Genomic DNA, 27,811 nt, shown 5'->3' on the forward strand with positions numbered 1-27,811 from the left:
GTATATAAAAAGGGCTATAGTTTCTAGAAGGACCACTGGATGTGGATTAAAGCTGACAGTTGGCACAATCAGAATTAACATGCATTTTACATCATTTTTTTTTTTTTTTGGACTTATCCTTCATGTTTTTGAATATACGGGCAGTATCATATCATTTATTTACCCACATTGTGAGGTGGCTGTACTGTATGAGGGCTATCACCTTCTTTTTTTTAAATTCTCAAGGCAAGTGCAAACGAGATCTAATGGATGATTAGATGCAGAAAACCCGGTCTGAACTTGACTCAAGCACACTTTGACTTTAATGAAAGTTGCCACCTTTGACCCTCTGGGGAGCTGGGCAAGTCCAAGTTGCCAAGAGAGGAAGTGACTGAAAATCACTTGCATCTGTTAGCTTGTCAGGCCCTTCTAAAATAAATGAGAATTGGCAGTTTCTGTACGTCACAAAAATCAACAGCATGGTTCCCTCGCGCTTGCCTCTTTTGTCTGGAAAGCCCTTGATACAGGGAGAGGAGAAGCCGACATGTTCAGTGTGAAGAGATTGCCGTCACCTTTTCAAGCCAGTACGCTCGTACATTCCCTGTGGAATGAAAAAAGACTCCAAAAAATCTATTATAAACAGTACAGTCACTGATTTTTCTTTTTTTCTTCACAAATTGTTTACTCCCATTTTAGGATCCTAATGAATAATCTTCAGTAAGTCTAGAGAGAGCAATAAATGTTGCTTGGTTTTAGTTTGATAGAATAGGCAGTGAAGCTGAACTTTTGAGTAAAGCGTTACCCAGACTGAAGAAAATATTGGCATCCTATCACCATGGTCCATTTGATTAAAATCTAAATCTTAACTGATTGCTATCTATCCACTTTTTTCCCCAGTTCATTTATCATTCTGTACTTCCTCTGATGCCCAAAACTCAAAAGTATGACTTCCACATGCATTTGGATTGTATTCTTGGAAAGAAAATGTCTCACTTTTCTATGACATGACTACTAAGTTGTACCACCAAGTATAGTGGCCATATGAACAAAAAAACCTGCAAACTGCCTGTTGGTGTTGAGTCAACTTGTGATATTTAAAACATAAAAATGCATGCTAAAAGTGTACCATCCCCTTCAATTTGTGAGCAAACTTGCTCGATAGAGGTACAGTCTGAACAATTTCTGCACCATCCCTCAATCATTAATTAATGTCTTTAAATGATTTTATGTGATCACGGGACACATGTATGAGCAGGATGCGCCACCCAGCAACCCCAATTGTTCATTTAGTTGACATTGGTAATCTTGCATTTTCCCTGTTCGTCTGTTGGCCGAATGCCGTCAGTGTTGTCCATAATGCCACGAGTAAAGAAGCTGTTCTGCTGCCCGCGTGAAGCTCCCACTCGAAGGACAGGTCGAACAGGCCTCAGCCTGACTGGGCAGTGAGGCCTGAGATCTATGAAATGGCATTTCGTCATTTGAGTGCGCCACCGGACATCTACACACCCACGCAGGCGCAGACACACACACACACACACACAGTAAATTGCACAGTGTTAATTCATCTCTTAAGAGTTTATATGAGTCCACTCTGGCCATAGTGCACTCATATAAACACTGTTGGAGTTGATTTAACACTGAACATTTCACTGTGTACACCTACACACACACACACCACCCCTTTGGCCTCTTGGAACACTTAAAAATATCCTTTCTCCCGACGCTGTGTATAAACATATGAACATTGAGCCTCCCCCAGACATCCCCCCTCAGATTTCCCATCTGTTTATGCAAAGGCCCATCAACACACACATCTCCACTGCAAAAGAACAGAACTTGTTTTAGCTTTTGTTCCTGACCGTCGACATCCTGTGGAATCAAACCACAAATTCCTCTGTTTAGACGATACTACCTTCGCAAGCTAGCAAAGGTCTTGTGAATTTGATATGACTTTATTAATACAGTTGGCATGGTACCCAGGTTTTTGTAGACTACAAACGCATTTTTGCAGTTCTCTTACCTTCCCATAGTCTGTTAACTGTTTGTATTTTGACATGCGTTTTTGTATGGAAATTGGAATATGAACAGGAACATGCAAATAAAAAATGCAACAGAGAACACTACACTACAGAGAACGCTACATTACTACAAGGCAATGTGAGGGATTAGAGAAACCTTATTCAATATTTTTATTTATTTTGTAGTTCATTAGGAGATAAGCAAGACTTTTTGTTTATTATAAAGGCCTCCTTAATTCTGAGTTGCCTCAATATCCATTAGATTTCTGTTTCTGTTTATACTGGTGTGGAGTCTCACAAACTGAGCTTGAGACACACAGTTTAAGGTTGTATAGTAACATAGTTAATTACCGAGCATGAAACCCTCCATTTCCTGACAGAGCAGAATAAAAACTCAAATGAATGATAAAGTGCAATATTTCATGATTCCTGCCTATATGCATTTGCATTACAGCATATTCCAGCATAGTCTACAACATTGCTCATTCACCGACTCTGCAAGTGTCCAGTCTCTTTGCAGTTTGGCTTGTTCAGTAATCACCAAATTTAAATCCCCACATTTGTTAAACAAAGACTACAATGCTTTATGTGTTTGAATGAACTCATAAATGCTTACTGAATCCAGGCCAGTATCAACACGTTAATCGTTGACCGTTTTGCCAAAAGAGCATGAGAAATTACATTTAAAAAGTATCACAACAGTCGAAAGTACACTGTTTACCATTATCGTTAGGCCCGGACTGCAGATCCAAGCGACCGCAATACCGCTCGAGCTTCTAACTTGCATTCATTACCCGGGGAAGCGGGTCGTGTATTGTAAGGCCGGGGGAGGGGGGGGGGGGGGGGATGAAGCGGCAGACCGGAACAGACACCGGCGTGTCAATAAGGTTGCGCGCGAGGGGGGGGAAGGAGCGGGTTCGTGGGCGACGGAGGCGAGGCCGACGGCGGGACCAGTCGATGGAAATGAGTGGCAGACTTTCGGGGATGATTTACAGCGCGGCGCTCGGGCGCGGCGGGGCCCTTGATGGATGAGACCTGGGAAAGCGGAGAGAAACCATAAATCACGTCCTTTTGATAAAGACAGAGACAAAAGAGGCGGAGAGAGGGGAGCAACGGCGTCGACGCTCGCCCCGCCGATAATGTACACTGACGAGCCGCGGCGCGGAGCTTTAATTAAAAAAAAAGTGAACGCCCCGGCTCCGCTCGCCTCGCCTCGCCCCGACGACGCCGGCGGTAATTAAAAGATGGAGCGCGTTCCCCCGACCGGCTCGCAACTTTCTGCTGCAGCCCGAAGGAGCTCTCGGCCTGTCGCGCAAAACCAGATCTTTACCATGTAACGAGGGAGACGCCAATCATTCTGTTCTCCGCTTTTCAATCACTCTTGATTGGACAACACGCACCCATCCTTGTTCCTTTTTTTTAAAAAGGCAATGCATTACTATACTGTTGAAGTAGTATCACTTTTTCGAATTTGTTTTGAACTTTGCGCATTATGTAGGCTACTTTAAAGGTGATGCGTCCTTGACAAGATGTTTTTATAAAAATGTTTCTCTCCTTTTTAGCTGCCAAAGACATTTCACATTAAGTATCTAATTACAAGAGAAATGCAAATTCCCTTCGTATTGAATTTGAGCAAGAAAATAGGACTTCACAGCTAACTCGTAATGCCTCGATAGAAGCAAGTTCTTTGTTTGTGCATATAATGGATGAATCCTGAAGTAAGCTTCCATGACTGGCTGTCAACACCTGCTGTTGAAATGCAGAGCTCATTTAAATGCATGCACTATATAGACCGATTCTGTATATAGAACCCGAGGAATGCAAACGTGCGCCCGAACCGATGAAACTCTGCTAGGAAATGGAACACTTTTCAGAAGCGGAGACGTGCTCTGAAATGAACGCCTGCTCGAAAAAGCCAATTCCTTCTCCAAAGTGCTTGCGGATTTCATAGATAAAGTACTCAACAGCACCATATCACATGATACCACCATCTCATACCAGCTACTCTACAATTAGTAAACTGATAGCATCAACTGAGAGAAACTCAACAGACATAAAAGAACTCCCCATAACACATACAAAAAACGTCACCCTCATACAGCACATACAATAGATAACTTCACCCTCATACAGCACATTCAACAGAAAATGTCACCCTCATACAACACATACAATAGATAACTTCACCCTCATACAGCACATACAATAGATAACTTCACCCTCATACAGCACATACAATAGTTAACTTCACCCTCTCATACAGCACATACAAAGAAATTCACCCTCATACAAACCATACAATAGATAACTTCACCCTCATACAGCACATTCAACAGAAAACGTCACCCTCATACAGTACTTAGAATAGATAACTTCACCCTCATACAGCACCTACAATAGATAACTTCACCCTCATACAGCACATTCAACAGAAAATGTCACCCTCATACAACACATACAATAGATAACTTCACCCTCTCATACAGCACATACAATAGATAACTTCACCCTCATACAGCACATACAATAGATAACTTCACCCTCATACAGCACATACAATAGATAACTTCACCCTCATACAGCACATACAATAGATAACTTCACCCTCATACAGCACATACAATAGATAACTTCACCCTCATACAGCACATACAATAGATAACTTCACCCTCATACAGCACTTACAATAGATAACTTCACCCTCATACAGCACTTACAATAGATAACTTCACCCTCGTACAGCACATACAATAGATAACTTCACCCTCGTACAGCACATACAATAGATAACTTCACCCTCTCATACAGCACATACAATAGATAACTTCACCCTCTCATACAACACATACAATAGATAACTTCACCCTCATACAGCACTGGAAACAAAAAAACCTCCCGCTCATACAGCTGCTGTGCTCAGACTGCGGGCAGCTGCGGGCCTGCTCGTGACAGGGATGACGTTCCTCAGCCCTTGGACCTGTCGTCGTGTTGTTCTTGGACTGCGGTGAAAGCGAAGCGACAGCCAAAAGGGCCCCGGCGGTGGCACCGAAACCAAAAACCTGAGCGGCCATTCATCAAAGGCCAGACAGCCGGCAACTCCCCGAGGGGCACGGCCATCTCCCCCTGCTCCCGCTCTTAACTACGGCTCCGAATAATTCCACAAATGACAAATGATACTTTTATCTCTGGCCCGCGCCGAATCGATAGGCGAGCTGAGGCGCTATCCATCTTGAGAAGTATTGACAGCGCGGCCTGTCATTGGCGGAGAAGCAGTCTGGCAGGTTTTTTCAGACAAATTTCAGAGGCTGTCTGACAAAATGAAGTTAAAGAATGGAGTGTGCTTACCATACGGACACAAAAACACAAAAACAAGTTGTATGCACACAAACACACACACACACACAGTTTACGTAGCTATGCATTTTATCGATTAAATGCATAGATAGAGAGGCGGTATGTTCGTTTGATTGGTTTCTTTCAGGGTATCTTACCGGCATTGTGCTAGAGAGATACACTATGCACAGCTGGTGCTGAACATGGGTAGCTGTCTAAAGGTCAGTTGCACAGTAAATCATGAGCAGTCTCACTGACTCGAACCTTCCCTCGACGACGCTGCGACCAATTATGCCACAGTCATGGCGCCGCAGGCCGGTTAGCGCCAGCCCGGCGTACATCCGACAGTTTACCATGGGCCACGCCCGCACACTAATCATTTCCCAACCGCTATGATTGCCCAAGCTGATGATGCAGATGCTTGACTGACAAGCGTATTAAATCAATTTCCTGAAGATCCGTTGATGGATTAAAATTTTTCATGTAGGACTAAATCGCAGAAGCTGCAACCTTCTGATTTAAATATCGAAAAACAGCGTGCGAATGTTAACAGGTGTTACGTTCACTGAGATGGGTGAAAATGAGCTGACTGGCATTTGTGTACCAGTGCTCACAAAGTGATTTTCTCTCAGCAGTTGCAGAAGAGCTGTGGCAGTCCTCGCAAAAATATAAAATTTGCTCTGACAATTAGTAGCATTAGAATAATACCCTCAGTACATGAGATGTTTCAGCTGTTTTCTTATGCACAGAACTAATCTACATACAGTAGCAAGGGAGGCATTTTGTTTTGAGAAGTAATATTCCAAAGCTCTGTTGAATAATTTGGAGTATGTGGACACCTGACATCGAACATCTCGTTCAAAATTATGAGCATTAATATGGATGGGGTCACGCTGAAACAGGAGAATGCTTTCCCCAAACTTTTGGAGAAGCACAGAATCATATACAATGTTATTGTATGCTGTAGCATTAAGATTTGCCTTCGCTGGACTTAAGGGCCTACCCCAAACCATGAAAAACAGCCCAAGAACAAGGGGTATCCAGATACTTTTGGTCATAGAGTGTATATATAAATAGTGAAATCATTAAATAATACTCAGCTCATTATTATCAAATATTACTTCATACTACATCATACTATTTTCACAGCATTGGTTTAATTGATTTAACATTTTATTTTTATTTTATAACTGATTTTATCTCAAAATGGCTTTTTCTAAAGGCTCCATTTATTTCATAATGCGGTACTTTTCAAATGGAACATTTCTGAGTAGCTCTCTTTTCAACACTTTCCATTTTGTGACACTTTCATTTCGGTTTTTGGTCATCTGTCAGTCAAACAGGAGTGGGTCACGGACAGACAAGATCATTGGCTGCTCACACAATCAATAGATGGCCTGCGTTCTTTTTGAGCTGAAGACCGGGAACAAAAGTGTGTCACTTGACAGCGTGGCTGAGGGCGAGGGGTCTGTTTCTGAGTCACTCAGAGAGGCAGCCAAGTCTCAACTGTTTGGATGGTATGCCTTCACCCCTCAGAGACCAGTGTCACCGCTGAAGTTGGCACCAGCCCAAGCCCTTTTCGACAGGGTACGATTTGTGGGGGGAAAAGCAGAGAGCTCAATGTTTTTGGAGCGCCCATTTAGTCATAAAAATAGTCACAAAAGGTATAGACCGTTGTGTACCATGTAGGTCACAGTATCTGCTTAGGACAGGAGCTTGTCATACTGCTTCTTTGGGGAAAAATATACCTGAACCTTTTTGATCACTTTGCTTTAACTAAGCTAAGCTAATTTTAGTTATCTTAGTTATTTTTCAATTAATGTGTTGGAGCAGTACATACAGTGCCTTGAAAAAGTATTTGCCCCATTCTTGATTTCCACTTTTATTGCATATTTGTCACACTGAATTGTGGGATGTAATATTACTCGAAGACAACCTGAGCAAACACAAAACACATTTTTTAAAAGTATTATTTCATTTATTTAATGAAAAAAGTCATAAAACACCCATATGCAAAACGTACTTGCCTCCTTAAACTTATAATCATTGGTTGCACCGCCTTTACAGCAATAACTGCAGCCAAACACTGCCTATAATTTGATATAAGTCTTTCACATCGTTGTGGGGGAATTTTAGCCCACTCTGCAGAAATGCTATAATTCAGGCAAACCGGCAGGTTTGTAAGCATGTACTGCTCTTTCAGGTCCTGCCACTGAATCTCTATTGTGTTAAAGTCAGGACTTTGACTAGGCCACTCCGAAACTTGAATTTTGTTTCTTTTCAGCCATTCAGGCTTGCTTTTGTTTTGGATCATTGACTTGCCGCATAACCCAATTACGCTTCAGCTTCAGCTCACAGACGGGTGACCGGACTTTCTCCTTAAGAATTTTCTGGTACAGAGCAGAATTCATTGTTCTTTTAACAATGACATGTTGTCCATGTCCTGAGGCAACAAAGCATCCTCACACCATCACACTACCACCACCAGTTGGACTGTTGGTATGATTTTCTTAATGTGAAATGCTGAATTTGCTTTACACCAAAAATAATTTGGTGCATGTCATCCAACAATTTCCACGTTCGACTCAGTTATCCATAGAACATTGTCCCAAAAGGCCTGGGGATCACACAGTTTTTAAAAAATGTGAGCATTGGCATTTTTTCTTGGTCAGCAGGGTAGTTTTTGCCTTGCTGCTCTCCCATGAATCCCACTTTTGCCTAGTCTATTTCTTTATGTGGAGAAATGAACACTGATTTGAGGCTAGAGAGGCCTGCAGTTTCTTGGATGTTCCTCTGGGATCTTTTGTGACTTTCTGGATGAGTGGCAGGCCAGCCACTCCTGGGAAGATTCACCACTGTTCCAAGTGTTCTCCAATTGGAGAAAACGGCACTCATTGTGGATCATTGGCGTCCCACAGCCTTAGAAATGAGTTTGTAACCTTTCCAGACTGATATATTTCAACAACTTTCTTCTCATCTCTTCTGGAATTTCCTTTAATCATGGAATAGTGTGCTTGTAGAAACTTTGTGGTGACTACTTCACTCTGATGGTAAGGTTTAGAGAGGTTTAGATTCAACAGGGCTGGCTGCAATCAAGCCTGGCTGTGTTCAATCAGCTGAATCTAGGAATCAATTCAATTAGGGTAATTGGTTGACTCAGTAACTAATGGGGCAATTACTTCACATGAGTGATTTCGGTGTTTGATAACTTTTTAATTAAGTAAATGAAATAATAATTTTAAAAATGTGTTTTGTGTTTACCCAGTTTCCCTCACATTTTCTCTGATGATCTGCAATCAATCAGTGTAACAAATATGCAATAATAGAAGAAATCAAGGAACTTTTTCATGGCACTGTATGCCCAAGTACCATAGAAGAAACGCTAATGTTATTTGTTTAATTTTGACACAAATGTGATTCCATTAGTCTGCGTATATCAGCCTCTTTAAAGTTTTGGTTTCACATGTTTGTAATTGTGTAGTACAATACATAGTGGTGTAGCAATGGCCACTCCAAGAAACAAATGAAAATTTGACTTGGATGCTGTATTTTATTGAAAGTGGTGCCTGAAGAATCGGTAAACTGGCACAAAACAGTTACAAACTCCAGTTCCGCTTCAAATGAAATGTCGTTTTTCAAAGGAAATTGAATTTCATTGCTTTGAAAACTGCCAGTTCAATCCTCCAGTGATAAATGCATGTTGTCCCTTCTTTATATTATACCAGTTGCTCTCATTTTTTATTATAGAGACTTACTTTTACAGAGTTATGAAGCTACTAATAGAAGCGAGAAACAAAATGCATTTTATAGATGCATGAAATTGCGTCCTGAAATTTCCTATTTCAAAGGATGACAGAACCATCCTCCTGTTGCCAATATGCAATTGTAACACTCAGTTACTTTCATGTGTTTTTGTTTCAGCACATAGTTTGTTGCTGTTTAATCAGCTGACTATGCCGTAAATATAGTTGACATTGCATACCAGGTGTGCGGTTGTGCCCACTAATGGCTACATTTCTTATTGGATTTAACAGCTACAGTAACAGATATGAGGAGGGGGGAGAGTTAATGATGCCTTCTCTTTTGAATCAAATGGGTGTAACTAGTGCCAAGATTTAAAAATTAATTAAAAAATAACAAAAATGCACCCCGGTTGGATGATCACAGTAGCCTCTTCGATTCCACAGCCACACCACTTTATGAAACCGAAACGTTAAACGAGAGATCTCCACATTTCCAAAACATTCAGAGCAAAGCGCACAGCCCACACATAAACGCATCCAATATTCCCCGTTTAGAAGAAAGCAAATATCAAATTTACATTTTAAACATGTTCATTTACATTTTAATCGTTTTTAATCACACCCTCCCCGATGGATGTATTCCAGAGCTATACTGATTATAAATGCAGGGATGGGAAGATAAAACAAAAACCAACTGCTAATTCTTGAGAAATGCTATTAAAAGAAGAACATGGGGGGAGGTTTGTGGGCCGTCACATTAATCATGATTCAGGATCATTTATTTTCTCATTCTGTGGACAGAATCAAACTGGCCACCATTGTATTTTCTGACACCTTAATCAATCAAAATACGTGGTCAGAAGCAATACCTTAAAACTGAATTCAGAGAACCACAGTCATTATTCACCTACTGTAGCTTTTGTGTATGTAGCTTACTTTTGCCAAAATGCAAGAGAATCTAGTAAATTTTGAAACCTAGATGCCAGCTCTTGAAACCACAGCATGTAAGTAATATCGGTGCTAATTGTTTACTATGGCATGAAATGGCAACTAAAAGACGCACATATTGTCATAAAATATTCATTCAGACCTTCTCAAGTGCTCTCCAAATGTGAAAAGAGGGCTATTTTCAAACAATCAAATTCAACTAAACCTCATTTCATGCCATGTCTCAACAGCAGTCCCAATTAACCACATTTGCAGGTTTTGGCTTATTCTTGTTTCCCCAAAACCAGCTATGGATCTGCATCTGGACCCGCACCATCTAATCTGAAACCAAGCCCTGGATCCACACATCCTACTGTTTGTCCCAAACATTCGCTAACATTGACTTATTTAATCAAAATGTTGTTTGATAAGTTCACAAATTGTTTGAGCCATACCTAAGTCCAAATATACATCCAGGTCCAAGGTATTTTTTTTCTTTCTATTTACCCAGTATCAGGAATGACTGAGACAGACACTGGACTGTCCTGGGCGAGCACAGACGCCCTGAGCCCTTCTCTGCATGTGGAATGGACTGGATTTGAGCAGGTCTGGCAGGTACCGAGTGTTTCTTACGCCTTGGGGCTTTGGGAACACTACTGTAGCTGAGTCCGGTGGCCGCCTTACAAGACTGTGTCTGCTGATCCACCGCAATAGAGACGGGTCACGAAGGCCCCCTGGATGCATTTAGACCAGTAAATGTCTGTCAGCTTTGTTCCAGTAAAAGCACCCCCCCCCCCGTTAACTGAGATTTTTCAGACCCGTCTCAATAATAACCCCAGTAATATCAGTATGAGACATGAGTGTTGATTAATGTTAATGCCCTGAAGGATTGTACACAAGAAAGCAACATCCTCAAAATGCATTTAGAGCCTCATTGTGATCGACTTGAATTGGTATTCTAAATCACTTTTATGTAGGCCTTTGCTAATCTCATACATTATGCAGCATACTGTTCATTAATTTGTCATCGTTAAGTAGCTACGCATGGAGACGCCGCCGCAGATCGGCTTTGAAAGTGCTTCGTTGAATATCTTCAGCGAAAAACATTCTGTAATGTTAGTTCACCATGAGCCACAGCTCTGCAATCTGCAATCCCTGCGCTAGATAGAGCTTAAACCTCACATACCTTAGACAGGGTTTCATTAGCGTAAGCATGGAACTTACTCTTTTCTAGTGTCCTTCTTTGTGCTAGTTTTCCACTGAAAAGTATTTTCTTTTACAAATGCCTTGCGCCAAACTGTGCCGCCTTTCAAAAATTCATTTCGAATAGTCTCACACCATGTGATAATGGAAAGCTGTTACCTGTTACATACCTTGTATACCTGGCTTACTGTAATATGAATGTTACCATACATTATCTGCTAAGCGTTGTCAAATACTATATGTGTAAGCATGTTCTTTATAAAACCATTATGTGGAATACTGTACCTAAAATATGGCTTAATACATGTCGATATTAAGATCAGTGAATTCATGGAATTAATTTTAGATCTGCTTCTTTTTTATTCTTTGTCAATGCTGGCAGCCGCAGGAAACGGTGTGAGTGTAGGAAAAAAAGGGGAAGATTTCTGGTCCCTTCGGAGAGCGGCATCAGTTAAACGATCCTCAGCTCAGGGGAATCTCCACACCTCCGAAATAATTTCAATCCCTTTCTCCCACAACTGCTTTGAGTCCATATGATAAACGACACCTGTCATTCTGTCACTGCCAAACAGCACAGGAGGGAATTCTGCTGATGTATGATTCACTAGAACAGGAAATCAACTCCCCTCCTGTTTCTTCCTCCCCATCCTCTATCATTTTACTGTTTGCCAACTGAATCTGACCTGGACACTATCACAGCACAGCTGAGGCTGAAATTTCTAAAAATAACAAAGGAATGCTTTAACCAGCTGATAAGAATCAAGTGATATACAGTAGCTGGTTTTAGTCATTTACTGAGAAGATGTAGTGGACCTCACTGGTCACTGATTTTCTCTGTTAAGTTCGGTAGTCTGAAAAGCTAGTCATAATTTCATACTCGTGCCACTTTTGTAGTTTTTATTTCAAGAACTATATTTTGTTCACTAAGGAATGCACATTTTAGTCATGTTCTCAAAAATCTCAGTATCTGTGTACAGTGCTTTTTATAGAATGTATAACAAGGCTTAACTGCAGACCCTGGCCTACACAGCCCACACAAAAGTAAGCCTATTCATAGTAAGTTAATAATAATAAAATCCCAGTACAATGTCATAAATGTGGCAAAGCTGGATTTCACATTCATGACATCCTATCATTGAAATTTTAGCTAGCTTTCAAAGCTATGTGAAAAAAACAGTACTGGTGTGGGGTTACACAATTACAAAGGATATGTGTTTATGCAAGACCGTTGCTCCCCATTTTCAAGAGCTCATTCACACTGCTGGATGTAAATGTTAAATTTGTTAAACTTTATCTATGAAGAAAAGTTAAAAATGCCCAAAAGCGAATGGTAAATTTAGCGTGTCATCCGGGCTTTATGCTAGGTTTTGAAAGTACACCCAGCAGCATTCCATTAAAAATGATACTCACTGCTAAATGATTGATTTTCAATCCCTTGGAAAAAGGCTTATAATGGACTACTTTATGAGGTATATACTTCAGCTTAACAACTAAAAGAAGAAATGTCTTGTTGAAGCCAAAGATGTTTAATCAAGATCACAGTCATTTACAAAGCAATTAAAAGTGCTTTTATCCTTTTTAGCTGCTTTTTTATTTTTGCTTGGTCTGGCTTCAGTCAGTTTTTTGCTTAATAAATAGATTCAAGTTGTTGCAGGCAGCATACCCAATTGATCAGACGGACACCAAGCATGGGTCTCTTGGCCTACAAACGGATGTTTATTTATTCAGAACTGGGAAACAAATGAACCAACTGAAACATCTTTTCTCAAAACAAAACCAGAGAAACTTTGCCGCTCACCCTCACAGGTATTCTGGTGGAAATAAAGCCAAATCAAAAACCAAAACTTTGCAAACACTTCTTGTTCCCCTTTCAGACAATTTCTGAAACCGAGAACCCAACTTCTCTTCAGCTCCTAGGCACATAGTCAGAGATGAGAGGCCCGTTAAAATCCTCAGATACGATCAAATGAAATGCAAATCAGATACGCATATATGCCTGGAAAGAAGTGGCACCCAAGCAAAGCACACTGAACTCTACACATGCCACTCCCCCAAAGAGGAGTGGCCCTGGTTTGCCCCACCCCTTTCTGTAAGCAGTTATCCTTCACACGTGCTCTTCAAAAACAAACAGTTTTAGAAGTTTAGCGATCACCAAAAAGTTGACTGCCAAACTGTGTTTGCAATAAAAAAAGCAAGGGGAGGGGGAAACACTCGCTTGCATGCACTGCCAGAGTTGAAATTCAGGTGCTGATTGAATCCTGGCTTTTTTGTAAGAACAAATCTGTCGCACTCACACCCATTACGCAGCGGAACACAGTGTTCCTCCGAGCGCCTTGATTGCTGGCGGGACGGTTTCAGACTGCAGGGCTCGTGTCTACCGCCGGTCCTGTGAAGCGGGCGGCTTCGGTAATCTTTTCCCTGCTCCGCCTTTCCAATAAACCGCAGGCCTCTACTTCAGCCTCCCTCCGGGGGTGATTGATTGCTGCCAGTCATGAAATGCCATTCCTCTCTGACTGCTTTCGGTCCCTGAAATAAGGAACTTTCTCAGTTAACACCCACCAGGCTATTAAAGGTCAGCATTCATGCGGTGCCAAGGCGAGAGTGGGCGGGGTCAGCGGCGTTGGGGCTGAATATCGGCTCACAGTGTTCTTTTTGTTCAAAGCTGGTCCTAACTTAACTAAACTCACAGGCTCTGGAAGTAAAGTTATTGGTCTACACAGCAGAACAGCACTGAAAGATGGGGACGCCTTGTGTTTCTCTATCAAGATCATAACTGATGTCAGTATGAATATTAATCAATGAAACCAAATTTAATGTTACGGTTGGGCAAGATTTATTTCTTTTATTTGCAGATCAGCATTTCAAACACAGTGTTGTTTACACTACTTTGACGCATGTTACCTGACCAGGAGATTTGTCATTTTCTTTCCATAAAGTACACCTGACTTTGCTCACAATTCAATCCATCAGGGCTATCCCAAGCCACCTCCTGAACCTTGTGGTCTGCCACCCCTCCCTCTGCCCCCAACCTGCCACCGCACCCCGGGACCACCATGCCCAGCTGCCTGCACACAACCAGTCTCCCGATGTTTCGATAAACTAACTCAAACCCTCTTGACCCCCTTCCTCAGGAGGAACCTTAATAGCTGGGGAGTCGGCTCAAGTTATGGGTTCAAAATGGCAAAGTAGACATTCCGGTATTCGCTTCACACTATACGACCTTCTCAACAGGGTGCACCGTGACGATGTGTCAGTCATTGATGAAGCAATAGCGGGGGCCTAATAGTCGGCCACACACCTGCCGGAACACAGACTGATCAAATGGTTCTGGGTGGCGGCAGACAGCAATAATAAAGTCGGTAATATCACTATCTTTCCCCTCCTCTCTAAAGGCATGCTATAAACCCATTTTGAAAATTGCACCCATATATTTGCGGGAGACAGTTAGCTCATCCACTCGACAGGGCAAACTTTCAGGGGAGAATAATGCCGGTGTCATTCCCAGACATTTATCCAAAGTGGTCAATTACTCACAGGGTGAAATCTCGCATCAGAGTGCAGTGCCCATAGCCTGGTAGAAAGGCACTGCAGGAGACTTCCGGAGTCAGTAGTACATACATATACAAGTACACAAATGACAGGCAAGTGTCCTTAAATAGCACACTTTTACGGGTGTTAGAGGCCATATATTTACACTGACATCTACATATAATACAAATTAGTTATTTTTCCTCATTTAACCAGTATTTAAACAAGGTCAATGTGATTAAAAAGAAGGGGTGGGCTATAACATTTTATACCGTGTGTCTATTCTTACCACAGGTTGAGACCTATTTATCATATGTTGTGGAGTCAATATATTTTCCCTTTATGATTTGAGCTGTAAGGTCTATAATGGTTTTGAAAGTCACAATGCCTCCTATAGTACTGTGTTCCCATCATGGCTTTGGGATATTGTATTTATATGACCATGAGGGAACAGCACACCCTACCAGGGCACGAACACCAACATTTTTTTTTTCTACATTGTCTTTTTTCCCCCCACTCCTATACCACAACTTTATGGCTATGGTGTAAAAAGGTTCAGTCACACTTATTTTCCACAGGAAACCATTTTGAGGACATTTTTGTGATCTGACAAATTCACAAGAAACGCATGACTGGATTGCATGCCATAATTGCCTGTTAAACAGCAGATATGCTGCAACAGAGCATTCAAAATGTAACTGAGCTGTGGGCCAAGCTTACTTACCTAACTTACATGCGTTTATTTATCTCCTAAAATGCTATCTAGAGATGTTTCCCCTGGGGAATCCAAAGCAACCCAAGCGACGTTCTTGTGAAGGATTACATCAGATGAAAAGAGATTACCAGAGCCTCATCTGGGCCTTTGTCAGGAAAGGGCAGGAAATGCTTTAAGCAGATACTTTCTGAGCTGCCATTGGCTTCCCTGGGAGAAATGTTACATCTGAATAAAATCCAGGAACATCACACTACTCAGTCGTCAATAGGGCTGTACTGACTCACAGTTTCTGTTACACTGATCATCCCCAGCTGTCTAGGTCAGACGATTCATGAGGAGCCAGAGGTGGATATGACTACAGACATGTACCGTAACTTCCTGTAACCGATATTCTATGTTGGGTGCCAAATGTGGAGAAATTCTGTCACAAGGGTCATTATCAAATTGCATAACCGACGTTTACTGTGAATTTCTACTATTTTAAAATCAAAAAAGAAAATTACTCACAGTGACACTATCCCAGAAACCACACTCATTTCACATTGTTCCGGATACATTTTGTATCATTAGGTTAGTTTATACTTTTTGCAATCCTGGTTAAAAGTTTATTTGTCCCTCTCTCTCTCTAAACAAAACAACAACAAACACCATCAGCACATTCTGGTTTGAATAAACAAATCATAAAACCAAATCATAATCTGTGACTCAGTGGATACATGCATATTTGTTGCAAGTCAATTTAGCCTCGAACGCAAACAAAGCACACAAAGGAACAGGCATTCATTATCATTGTCTGTTCCAATGCAGGCATGATCGAAGATAAAGAGCACACATTCTATTGCTTCAACTATAAATGAAAATGGGTTGAATCCAGTGTGTTTTTCTTTGTAGACATGATGTACGGCTACAACTGCCTGTGTGGCTGAGCCTCCGTGGCCCCCGCATTGAGTTTCTGAAATTCAGGTCAGAGAGAGGGAGGGAACCGTATCACCAGATGTAATTTCAAGAAAAGAAAAAAAGCGGCCGGATCCAGCTCCAGTTTGCGTTGCAGCGCTTGCCAAGAGGAGGTGGAATGAATATGTATGCCCAGAGGTGAAAGGGGAAGGAGATTTAGAGGCTGATGAAGTCCCCAAATGAAGGCTCTGGACAATGGCTGAATCTCCCGGCTGGGACTCTGCCAGGGTGCAAGTACTGACGCAGAGCAGGACAGAACACACACACACACACATACACAGCATACACACCACACACACACATACACTTACACACACCACACACATATACACATACACACACATACACAGCATACACACCACACACACACATACACTTACACACACCACACACATATACACATACACACACATACACAGCATACTCACCACACACACACACCACACATATACACACAGGCATACACATACCATACACACACACCACACATACACACACACATATACTCACACCATACACATACACACACACACACACACAAACACACACACAGAATCCGGCACACTCGCACGCACACGAAAGCTCTCGTGCACCCACGCACGGACAGAATGTGACTCAAAACGGCCGTCTCACGGACGAGCCCGTGCCAAGAAGTCTACCAGGTGCAGCAGTGGCCACATGGGTTCTGACATACCCATGAATCTCTCTGATTGATAGCACAGGGGAGGGCCTACAGGAAGCAATGACTCCCGACATTCATGACATGTTGTCTTTCTGGGCTTCTCGGAGCAAGCCTGGGTGATGGGGCCTAACTGGGGGAAAGAGTGTCCATCTCTGAAAACGCATCACTACTGAAAAGGCTTCCAACAGTTATTTAACGTGATTGTCAATTATAAACCCTTCATACTGTACGAGTTCCACTCTGAGGTTGTCTTAGCTCAGATTTCACAGGAGTAAAACTGATGGCAGAATGGGAGCTTGTTTTTTTTCCCACATTAAGTATTAATACATTGATCTTTGTCCCTATTGCCATTCCAAACATGTCTCCAGAACTCTCCACAGCTGGGAGAAATGCTTCCTGATGCTAAAGCGTAATTTACCTTCCGCTAACGAAGAGCAAACCCCCGGCCAGTCGCGGCCGTCGCCCGGCTCGTTCTCACGCGCGGTGAAGTGCGAAGCCCACCCCGGGGCGGATTTGTAAAAAGGGGCTCAAGGTCGAGGCGCGAGCTGCGATAGGGGCTCAAGGTCGAGGCGCGAGCTGCGATCCGCGCTCGACGGACGGGGGAAGCAGATGTTCGGCCCGCTGATAAACCCCTCGGAAAAAAAGGGCGCGCGGCGATATGGGACGGGCACAGCGCGGCGAGGTAGAGGCAGACCGCAAAAAAAAAACCAAACGGGCGGAGACCAGAAAAACGCAGAACCAACGAAGCTCGACTGATCCGCATTGTTGGCCGGGTCACGTGCGAATGTTGTTTTCCTCCTCTTTTTTTTCCTCCTCCCCAAAGAACAGTACAGAACCGCGACTCCTCGCCATCCATCACCTGACTGTGAAGACCGCTGGCTTACTTACCAGGTGCCCGTACACCACGGAGATCTTGCAGTGTAAGAGTTTTGCCGATTGCGAAGAACTGACCAACGACGTAGCAGGCAGTAACAGGAGGCCATTGCAGAGGGGTTTTTTCAGTCCATCCACAACGTTCCTTGACCTTCCCTCCGGCCAACAATTTTTTGTATTGGTTACATTTTCACAGCTTATACTGTATATTTTCAGTCTTCCAAGTTTCCAGATTTTACATTGAAATTCACTTTTAGTCCAAAATTATTGCAAACCTGATAACGGTAGCCTACTGTATTTGAAACACACAGAGGGATAAATACTACACTGCCTGCCCAAAAAAAATGTCACGCACACTAATATTTCGTTGGACCGCCTTTAGCTTTGATTACGGCGTGCATTCGTCATGGCATTTTTTCGACAACCTTATGCAACGTCACAACATTTATTTCCGTCCAGAACTGCATTATCTTGTATTGACGACGGGAGAGTCGAACCACTCTGTAAAGTCTTCTCCAGCACATCCCAAAGATTTTCAATGGGGTTAAGGTCAGGACTCTGTGGTGGCCAATTCATGTGTGAAAATGATTCCTCATGCTCCCAGAACCACTTTTTCACAATTTGAGCCCGATGAATCTTGGCATTGTCGTCCTGGAATATGCCCGTGCCGCCAGGGAAGAAAAAATCCATTGATGGGATAACCTGGTCATTCAGTACATTTAGGTACTCAGCTGACTTCTTCCCGCATAACGTTGCTGAGCCTAGACCTGACTAATTGAAGCAACCCCAGATCATAACACTGCCTCCAGAGGCTTGTACATTGGGCACTGTCCAGAAAAATCCAAACAGCGACTTTTTTGGCCAGAAAATATGAGAAACATTATTTTAAGTTTAGTATCACAAACAGATGTTTCAATAGCACATTGTAAATATTTTTATTCATTTAAAGTAGCACTGGTAGTCATTTTTGGTCCTAAATATTTAAAGTATGTCAGTAGGATAATGTCAACATTTTTTGAGAGAAATTGAGAAGAAAATATTTATATAATCTCTTTGCAGTAAGTATCAGTGGTGTTATCATCTTTCACTTAGTTATATCATTCATGCTTCTGTACAGCAGGATAAACTCTGAAAGCCCAAAAACACCTACACATTAACTCTATGAATACACACTAAGCAGTGTGTGCCTTTATGAAGCATGCAGTTCTCATACGCTGGTTAGATAATGACTTTAAAAAAACTGTTTAAGTAGGTGGTGGATTTTAAGATTCTGCAAACAATAGGTTGTCAGCCACTGACGTGACTCTACACCCACAATTTAATAACAGTAATCGTTCACGAGTCAAGTCAGTTCTTTCAAGAAACACTGCCATCATTGCTTCTACAATATAAAGGTTGGACACATCAGACATAAGTGTTTCTGTTTAATATAATGCTAAGTCATTTGTAATAGCAATCATAGTTGTAAATCCATCATTATGGAAAATGGGTTTTTGAACACCCATTTTCTAATTTACATTTGTATTTGTGATTAGGCACTTAGCAATTCTCTTGTCCAGAACAACCTGAATCAAGGATAGTAGAACTGTAGGCTGTAGGAAGTTAATGAATTCAGACCAATGCAAGTCAATTTTATAGGCAGCCATTTAAAAAATTTCTTGTGTGGGCAACAGATTTACACCAAAATGTTGTTTCTCCTCAATCGGGAAATTCCAATTCTGCAGCTGCACCACACACCCTGACAAGAAGCTGATACACGCAGAAGAATGCGTTCCAAAATGCTCCTCTGTGTCTCCATAGAGGAACCCTATCTAGTTCAACGGTTCTTTGTCAGGGCAAAATATAGGGTTCCATAAAAAAACTGAAAAGGATTTCCCTATGAACCCTTTCAAAACCATTTTTTTTTTAGAGGGCATACTCACCAGTGAGCCAATGACTATTTTACACCCATTTACAGTCCGTACCACACTAAAGGAGAGACCTAGTGACTGGCTTACATCCTACAGTGCACACAGTTCTACAGGAGAGCTAGAGACCATTTTCCATCATACAGTGCACACAGTTCAGTGCGCACAGTTCTACAGGAGAGCCAGGGATGATTTTACACCCTACAGTGTACACAGTTCCACAGGCTAGCCAGGGACTATTTTACACTACAATGCACACAGTTCTACATGAGAGCCAGGGACTATGGGGACTGTGGGAACTCTTGCCAGCTCTCAATTTCCATGGTGGGAGCCATGTTGCTGTGGACGTTTAAGTGCTCTGCAGCCGATGACATGTCCAAGGCTAAACCTGAGATGCCTCAGCTGTAGGTTCTAGCCTTCACTTTTCTCACCTTTAGAAAAATACATCCGGTAGAGTAGAACCTCTGAGTTATGAACGATTCGGATTACTCAGATCACTAAAAGGTCTGTAACTTTGTCAACGACATCAGAATAAGCTAATTTTATTGAACCTTACGGATCCTAATTGTTATTATTGTGGCCTTACTGTGTTAATGCTTTTTGTAGCCGTACATCTTTTTAAACAAACCAGTAATCCAACCAGCAGTAATCAGGTTCTCATTAGGACATTCATTATCTCACACCTCCACCCCCCACCCCCACAGCGATTTTCTGAAGGATACATTTTCAGTGACTCCTTTTGGCCTCTCTTGAAAACAGTTTGACTTTACTCTGGCCCTTCTTCACACTGAACACTGCTGATCTTATTCTTTTGGGCTAAGGCATGTACCTTTGTCCAACTTTGCCTTCTGTTTGTTTGTTTTTTATTAATGGAAAATGTGACTAGCTTCAGTTTTATGCTCGCCCTTTTTGCATCAGCTTGATATTGATAGGGCATAACTGCTTCCACGTTCATACTGCATTGGGTGGACCCATAACTGTGTCCATAAGGGTGAGGTTTGTATCTTTGTGGTTCTACTATAAACAAAATGGTTTATTAGGAAATGAATTACATAGCACACAATGATGTCGTTAATGAATACTTGCTCATTATAAGCGAAGGAGAGATGGAGACAGGAGTGACAGGAACAGCTCCATCATCTTTAAGCATCACCTCGTTGTTTTGACCTCCGTTATCGTTTTGATTACATTACCTCGTCGGCTGGATCTTGAGGAAGAAAGGGCTACCTCAAATTCGTGGAGGTGATCCCAAAATGGTCGCTTTCCTGCTGGACGATTGCTACAAGAACAGAGGCGCCTGTGTAATTGTGTAACAGCCTATATATATATATATATTTTTTTTTTAATAGTTGTGCAATAGAAAATAAATAGCTAATACCATAATACGAAGGAACGCTGTGGCTTTAAGAGAGAGCGTATGCCTTGCATCTTATCCTAATACCTTACTTCCCTTGTTCTTCCCGCGCACATCATTAAACACATTATTATAACACGACTGTCAGCCTTCATCTCTTTGCCCCTCTCTCCCTCCACCAGGTAATCAATTTGTCGTCATTCCCCGTAACCCCAGTAAAGTCATCAGGCGAAATGAGTTACAGCTGGAGAGAGCCTTCAGGAATATAAAAAGAGGAATGACAACACAGCCAGGAATACTCCAGCCTTGGCGTTCCGCGGGCCCGGGCTCCCGAAGATGAAATATTAATGCACGATTTGTTTATCTGCGGGCCCACATCTTCCCAGCGCCGAGCTGTTAATTTTCTATCGGCGCAGACAGCGGATCAGTCAGTCATGAACTCTTCACAGCCATTACCCGGAGACATTTTGATTAAGTATTCCTAATGTAGCGGACAAGAAAGAATGAAAACACTCTGCCTGCCAACTTTTGATTGACCATTAAGCCGCTGATGAATGTGCCTGTCAGGGAGGAGACAATTACCTCAACAATGAAGAGACTTCTGGAAGGCTTATTTCTCCACAGGGCTGACACATTTACCAGGTTACGGGCTCTGCGCTTTGAAAGCGCACAAACTCGGCGCCGGGGAATCTTCGCCGAGGTTCTCAAAATAATTGTACATATATAATGTTAGATAAAGGCTGCTGCTGAATGAAGTATGAATGAAGGGCTGGGGGGGGGCCCGAATGGGGGGTACTGGAATGTAGGGACTCGCATGAGTGTATTCAATTCTTTTGGGGGTGGGGAGGGGGGGGGGGAGAATCTACCGTTACTGGCACAGAAAACCCACCATCTGGAATCTGAAGGCTAAACCGTAAGGAAGAGTGATAATTGCCCAAATGGCTTTTATGCTCGGAAACAACGGTACTGTATTAGGCATGGTGAAATTCCAGCAATGCAGTGCATTTATGTCACCATCTGTCACTTTATGAAGGTAAACTAGCAGCAGAGCAAACCGCAACGTCTCGAAAGAGAGCATGAGGATTAAGGTAGACTGTGAAACATGCACCTAGAAATCCTACAAGACAAATTCATCTTGAATAAAATGCTGACAAATTATGTTTATGTGCAGTAATTTCTAGAAGACTGAACCGCTTCTGAAGACAACAAATAAAGTGCTGAAGCTAAAGTATTGAAGACTGATATTTTGAGTCTCGTTTTGACAGAATATTTTTTTGAAATTCTATTCTTAGTACATTAATAGAAAAAGCATCATAATCCAACTGCTTGGATCCTGGATTAATCAGTGAAGAATTGACTGTGATAATGTACGACTCTGTTCCTTTTGAACTTCTCATTACACAGGCATTGTTGTTCAAATAATAACATGGCTGCAATGTGTCTGGAGGGCTCCCACTCAGATTAGTGTTTCTCATGAGTTTTCAATATTTAGAATATAACTAAGATTCAATGATTTTTATTTTTATTTATTTATTTATTTTTGTTGATGTACTTGTCTAATCCTCAGTGGCTTCTTTGAAGATGAGGGGAACTGCTGTAAAGACACATCACTTACAAAATATGTTGTGCTTTCACATACTGTTGGCAGTGAATGCTAGCCACCAATTACTTCTGGTGATGGACTTAATGTAAAAGCCAGAGAGCTTGCCAGTGCATTACCAATAGCAGCACACTAAAAATTTTAGATTTGATAGTAAATGCCATGGTGCTAGACATTTATTAAGAATAATTGGGCTTATTTCACATAAGGTAAAGAAAATGGATAGCACTTTATTCTAGATCATCATTTTCAGGGAAAGTCTTGGAAGAACCTTATGGAAATCCTATGGGACTCTGTGTATCTTAGCCCTAAAAGACTAGCTCTAGATCCTAGCCTTAGGCAACTTTTTAATAATTGTTTTTCTTGAAAGATTAGGTGGTTATTGAGTTCATCATGTCATGTACTGTACTTACACAATCTATGTGCATGACAGACACCCTCATCCAGGGTAAAATATTGCCTTCATTACATGTCATGACAATCACTCAGCTTTCATTTGACATTAACTGTTTCCAACAAGCATATGTCTTTAACTTTGACTTAAATTGTTCATTTTAATTCTTCTTTTGTTTAGCACGCTAATTGTGGTGACTGTTGAAATGGGCAAACTGTGCTTGTGAAGATGGAGAAAATCCACCACATTTTTTATCTGTAAACTAAAGGACAAATTTAGATAAAATCCAGACCATAATATCCATTTACAAAACGTGATTTATGCACCAAGGCAATTTCAATGAAGTACCTTGTTCAAGGGCACAACAGCAGTATCCCACCTGAGATTCAAACCTGCAGTCCTTAAGCCCCCTAAAACTATGCCACACTCCATTCTCGTGTAAGGCACTTTGAGGACGATCCCTTACTCAAGGGGCATGGATTTCTTTTCGAAACATTAATCCTGCTTTGAGGGTGGAGGCGGCTGGGGTGGGTGGAAGACCATCCACCCACAATATAACCAAAACAAGACAATAATTGTACATGTCTGAACTGGGGGGACTCAAAGGGCAGGCAATACGTCACCAACACACATGGGTTACCAGCGCGAGTGACTTGTCATTTATCAGGGACTGATAGATCAAAGCGCACCCTCCCCCTCCCTATAACAGGTGATCAATCAAATGTCAAATCTAAATCTGGCAATACAACAGAGGGAGAGCGGGAGTGAGAAAAAGAAAATATATTGGGACTATGGATTACCAAGGTTGTGCATGAACACGCAGGTCCCTGAATCGATAACAAGGAACATCAGAAATCAAAAGAGATCGTAGCTGCATATAAAATGCGAAGTAAAGGAATGCCAGCGCTTCATATAGGCTACAAATAAAATAGATTACGACAATTCATTACCAGCCTTTTGTCTTTAACTACAGCATGTGTTCTGCTCCAGTCAAGAAGTAGGCTAGTATACGAATGTTAGAGCCTTTCAGAGTTTCCAGCGAACAACTTCTGATCTGTTAGAGAATTTTCGTCTGCTATTCAGTCACTTGCATTACTCGTGGTGATGTTTTAATACAATTACGCCTTCCACATAATGTGCTCCTTGTAATAACAATAGTTATCCTTATCGTCTGTCTAGTAACTACATTTTAGAGAAGAGGCTGAAACAGTTTCAATAGTTATTTTTTGAAAGAATTCAGCGAAATCCAGTTCATTAAATAACATTTGGTAAAGTAGGCTATGTGACATTTTGAACGCATATGGAAAAAATGATTCATTTGGAGACTGTGATGTCGGCGCTTGGAATGGGACATAGACTTGAACATGATCCAGATATTTTAGCTGGCGCGTTCATCAGTTATCCTACAGCTGAAACCGTTCAGAAATCAGCATATTCCCTGTAAAAAAGTTTCGTCTCTAAGAAGCGTGAAAGAGCGCAATATGGACGCATGATAAATGAATTTACCCCCTTACCCGCAGCCCGCTTCGGCGCTTGCTGTTTTCTTCTTGGCATCTTTGAACCTTCAGATTCGCGACGACTGTTACCCAGGTAAATGCGTAGGCTATGTGATCTGAAATATTACTCAAAAATACCAATCCGTACTATTTTAGTAGCCTACTTACGTTCTCTTCTTTATAATCCAACACCACAAAACGTTTCTTGAAATCATATATCATAGAGAGGTTTAAAACCTTTAATTCCAGGTCTCCGGGAAATTATTTCCTTTTCCGCTATCAAAGCTTAGCTCTTGCTGTCCAATGCTGGTCTCTTCGCTCCTGTATGTAGGCTATAAAGCAAGCACTAAAGTCCTGGGATACACTGTGACAGTGACACACGCATCACTAACGGGGCGAGGCCATGCCAGCAAAGGACGACCCACAGAACAAACTGAACATTACACTCCTCCCTCCACGCTTGGACTTGACGGCAGCAAAACATTTGTTTGACTACATCCACGAGTCTATTACAGAGGCAGGAGGCAGGAGGGGGAGGAAGACTGCACTGAAGTGAAATGACAAACGTTTGCAGCATTAGTGGTAGGGCAAGAAAATAGACTAATCGTAATGCAACCTGCCTCTGTTAGGTAGGCTACTGATTATATATTTTATGGGTAACCTACCTATTATTTTAACGAAACATTATGTCCGGTTGTTTCAATGGTTATTTCGCAGGTAGGAATCCGGTAGTTACTTGGTGTAAACTATGCTGAAACCTACATTGGGGGTGTCTATTCTTCGTGTATTTATTTATTTATTTATTTATTTATTTAGATCTAGCTGGCTGAATTGTTTAATTAATATTACAATAATTAAAATAATAAAACATCAAAAAGTGTGCTTCCATGTTGTGTTTATTTGTCATTTTTAGAAATATTTTAAATGAAAAAACCTAACACCTTGTCGACGTCAGACATCCAAAAGTAAATAACTAAAATGGTATATTATATTCTGTTTGGTTCACGACCTCGGGTGCAATGCATGTGGCTCTGGTAAAATAAGTGTTTTATTCCCTTGGTCATTACTTGAATTGAGGGACATTGTCTCAGTGCACGTCTTTTGATGCTGCTATGATTATGAAAAAAGGAAGGACTCAAGTAATGCTGGGATCAGACTGCACAATATTTTTGTGTTTCACGATGGTCACCATGTCAGATTAGGCAATCATGGTGCCATAAATTCTTGCCGTGTCTTGGCCTGGAGACTGGCAACACTACAAGTATGACCCTGACCAATCATCGTATGCTCTTTCACGACCTTGCGCGAGTTCACAGGTCGTCGGGGAGGAGGGTCAAGAAATTGTCATGGCTACAGATGCTGGCGGTCTGGTGCACCAGAGAGCACTCTGTCATCCTATTGGTCAACGTCAAGGAACACGTAGTAGGAATTGTCAAACTAGGCAGGAAAATACAAAAAATTCTGGCATGCTAGACTTTTCGCTGGGGTGTCATGGGCCGTCCCAGACGCCACATCGCTGTTCTTCGATTGTGTCACACTACAAGGGGTAAAGACGCCCGTTCGTCCTTCCTGACGTTCATATTCGGGCCTGGAATTTTGTCGGCGACGACAAAATCGGGCTGAAATCAGGCTGAATTTGTGTACTCTGATCCCCGCATTAGACTAACACCATTTACTTCCATTTTAAATATGTGAAACCTAAAAATGTAAAACATAAGCAGTTTAATTTCTCGAATTCAAATAAAAGGGAAAATGTATATATTAATGCCTTCAGATTTTTTTTTGCAAAGGGGACCCTATAATTAGTAATAACTTTCTCCTCCTGAAAGGAAGAGTAAATCTGCATAAGATTCATCATTTCTTCTCAAATTAACGCTCATATAATGTTGCCTTAAAGCATTTGTTTATATTTAGGCTGTGCAGAAGGCTCAGCATTGGGTGCCAGCCTGGCCATGGGTGGGTGGCGGGAGATGGGAGGGGCGCACCGAGTTGATAATCTGCTGCAGTCAGTGTTACCCTCTGCCCTGCAATAACATATTTCATCATCCCCTCTCTTTTCTCCGGGACACAGGGGTGTCATTCGCCCGTCGTGTCTAAGCCTCTCCTGAACTCCTTCTGAACCTACGTGATCAATCACCTTGGAAACCTACCGCTGTCAGGCCCCGTCTGACAGCTTTTAGCACCCCCACCCCCCCCACAAAACATGCCCACGCTGACAGGCCCCATACATCCCTCCCCTCGAGCGCTATCTCCGCCGGCACGCTCCGCTCCGCCGCTCGCCCGGTTTCCGCGTCTAGTCTGACCTCGTCCGCACGTCCGCCGGGAGCGCGGGGCCGCCGCGGCCCTTTGTTTGCGCTCCCACGGCGAACGCAGGCGCGCGCGGGTGTCGTCCGTCCATCCAGCTCTCGCCTGCAAACAAACGAGCGCGTGTCAGGTGTTTGCCGAAAGACCAGAAGTTTAAAGCGCGAGGCGTGAAATGTTGACACGGATGAGTCAAAGGGCCCTGTCAGTCGTTTTTTGAAAGCCGTGAGGATATAAACTTTATGTTGACTGAAATTACACAAGGCAGGCCCTTACTGATGTATGCATTACATAAGTATAAGAACATTGCCAATATTAAGGAACATAGGAACATAGGAACTGATAATGCCGATTAGCAGATATTAAATTTTAATTTGCAATTACATACTTAAAGATGAACCAGTTGCTACTCATGGTAAGCTGCTGGGGAATTTTTGACAGTAACTTTTGTACAGTGTAGGCCTTTGACTTTAATATGCAAAACAAGATGGTGCACTCAACTACAGTACACATCTCTGCAAACAATCAGCGTCACAAATGGGGATGTGTAAAGGGTAAGCTCTATAAAATGCAAGTCATTTAAATCTCCCTTGACAAGGAAGTTTGCTAAGCAAATTAATAACGTCATTTAAACCCAAGGGATGAGAGAAAAGATCTTTGATAACTTCCAAGCATGCTTTGACAGAGGGATTTATATGAGTTTTTCACTTTTCTTCAGGATATAAATATGACAGACTTCATGCTTTATTTGATACAGAGTATACTGAAAACATCCAAAACTCCGAATCACTTTCTGGCAATCTG

The 27,811-nt window shown here is 42.0% G+C and overlaps 1 protein-coding gene and 1 long non-coding RNA gene across 4 annotated transcripts in view; one reads left to right on the top strand and one right to left on the bottom strand.

Moving 5' to 3' along the window:
* LOC135237548 (uncharacterized) overlaps positions 1-10,800 on the top strand; it is a 35,102-nt gene extending 24,302 nt beyond the window's left edge. The window contains exon 2 of the long non-coding RNA XR_010324850.1: positions 10,512-10,800. This is a non-coding gene — a long non-coding RNA (uncharacterized LOC135237548). The remainder of the gene's footprint in view (positions 1-10,511) is intronic.
* The window catches only part of LOC135237547 (teashirt homolog 2-like), a 33,235-nt gene extending 8,015 nt beyond the window's left edge, over positions 1-25,220 (bottom strand). The window contains exon 1 of one of the 3 annotated variants that reach the window (XM_064304767.1): positions 24,944-25,220. Coding sequence is in view for 1 of the 3 variants with exons in the window: in XM_064304765.1 (XP_064160835.1) it covers positions 24,725-24,764 (40 nt within the window). In the remaining 2 variants the exon portion in view is untranslated. Of the gene's footprint in view, positions 1-24,716 lie in introns of all 3 variants that reach the window. The other 2 variants (XM_064304766.1, XM_064304765.1) reach the window with 2 other exon arrangements.
* Between the last annotated feature and the right edge of the window lie 2,591 nt (positions 25,221-27,811).

This window comes from Anguilla rostrata, chromosome 13 (assembly GCF_018555375.3).
Source record: "Anguilla rostrata isolate EN2019 chromosome 13, ASM1855537v3, whole genome shotgun sequence".
NCBI classification, from domain to species: Eukaryota; Metazoa; Chordata; class Actinopteri; order Anguilliformes; family Anguillidae; genus Anguilla; species Anguilla rostrata.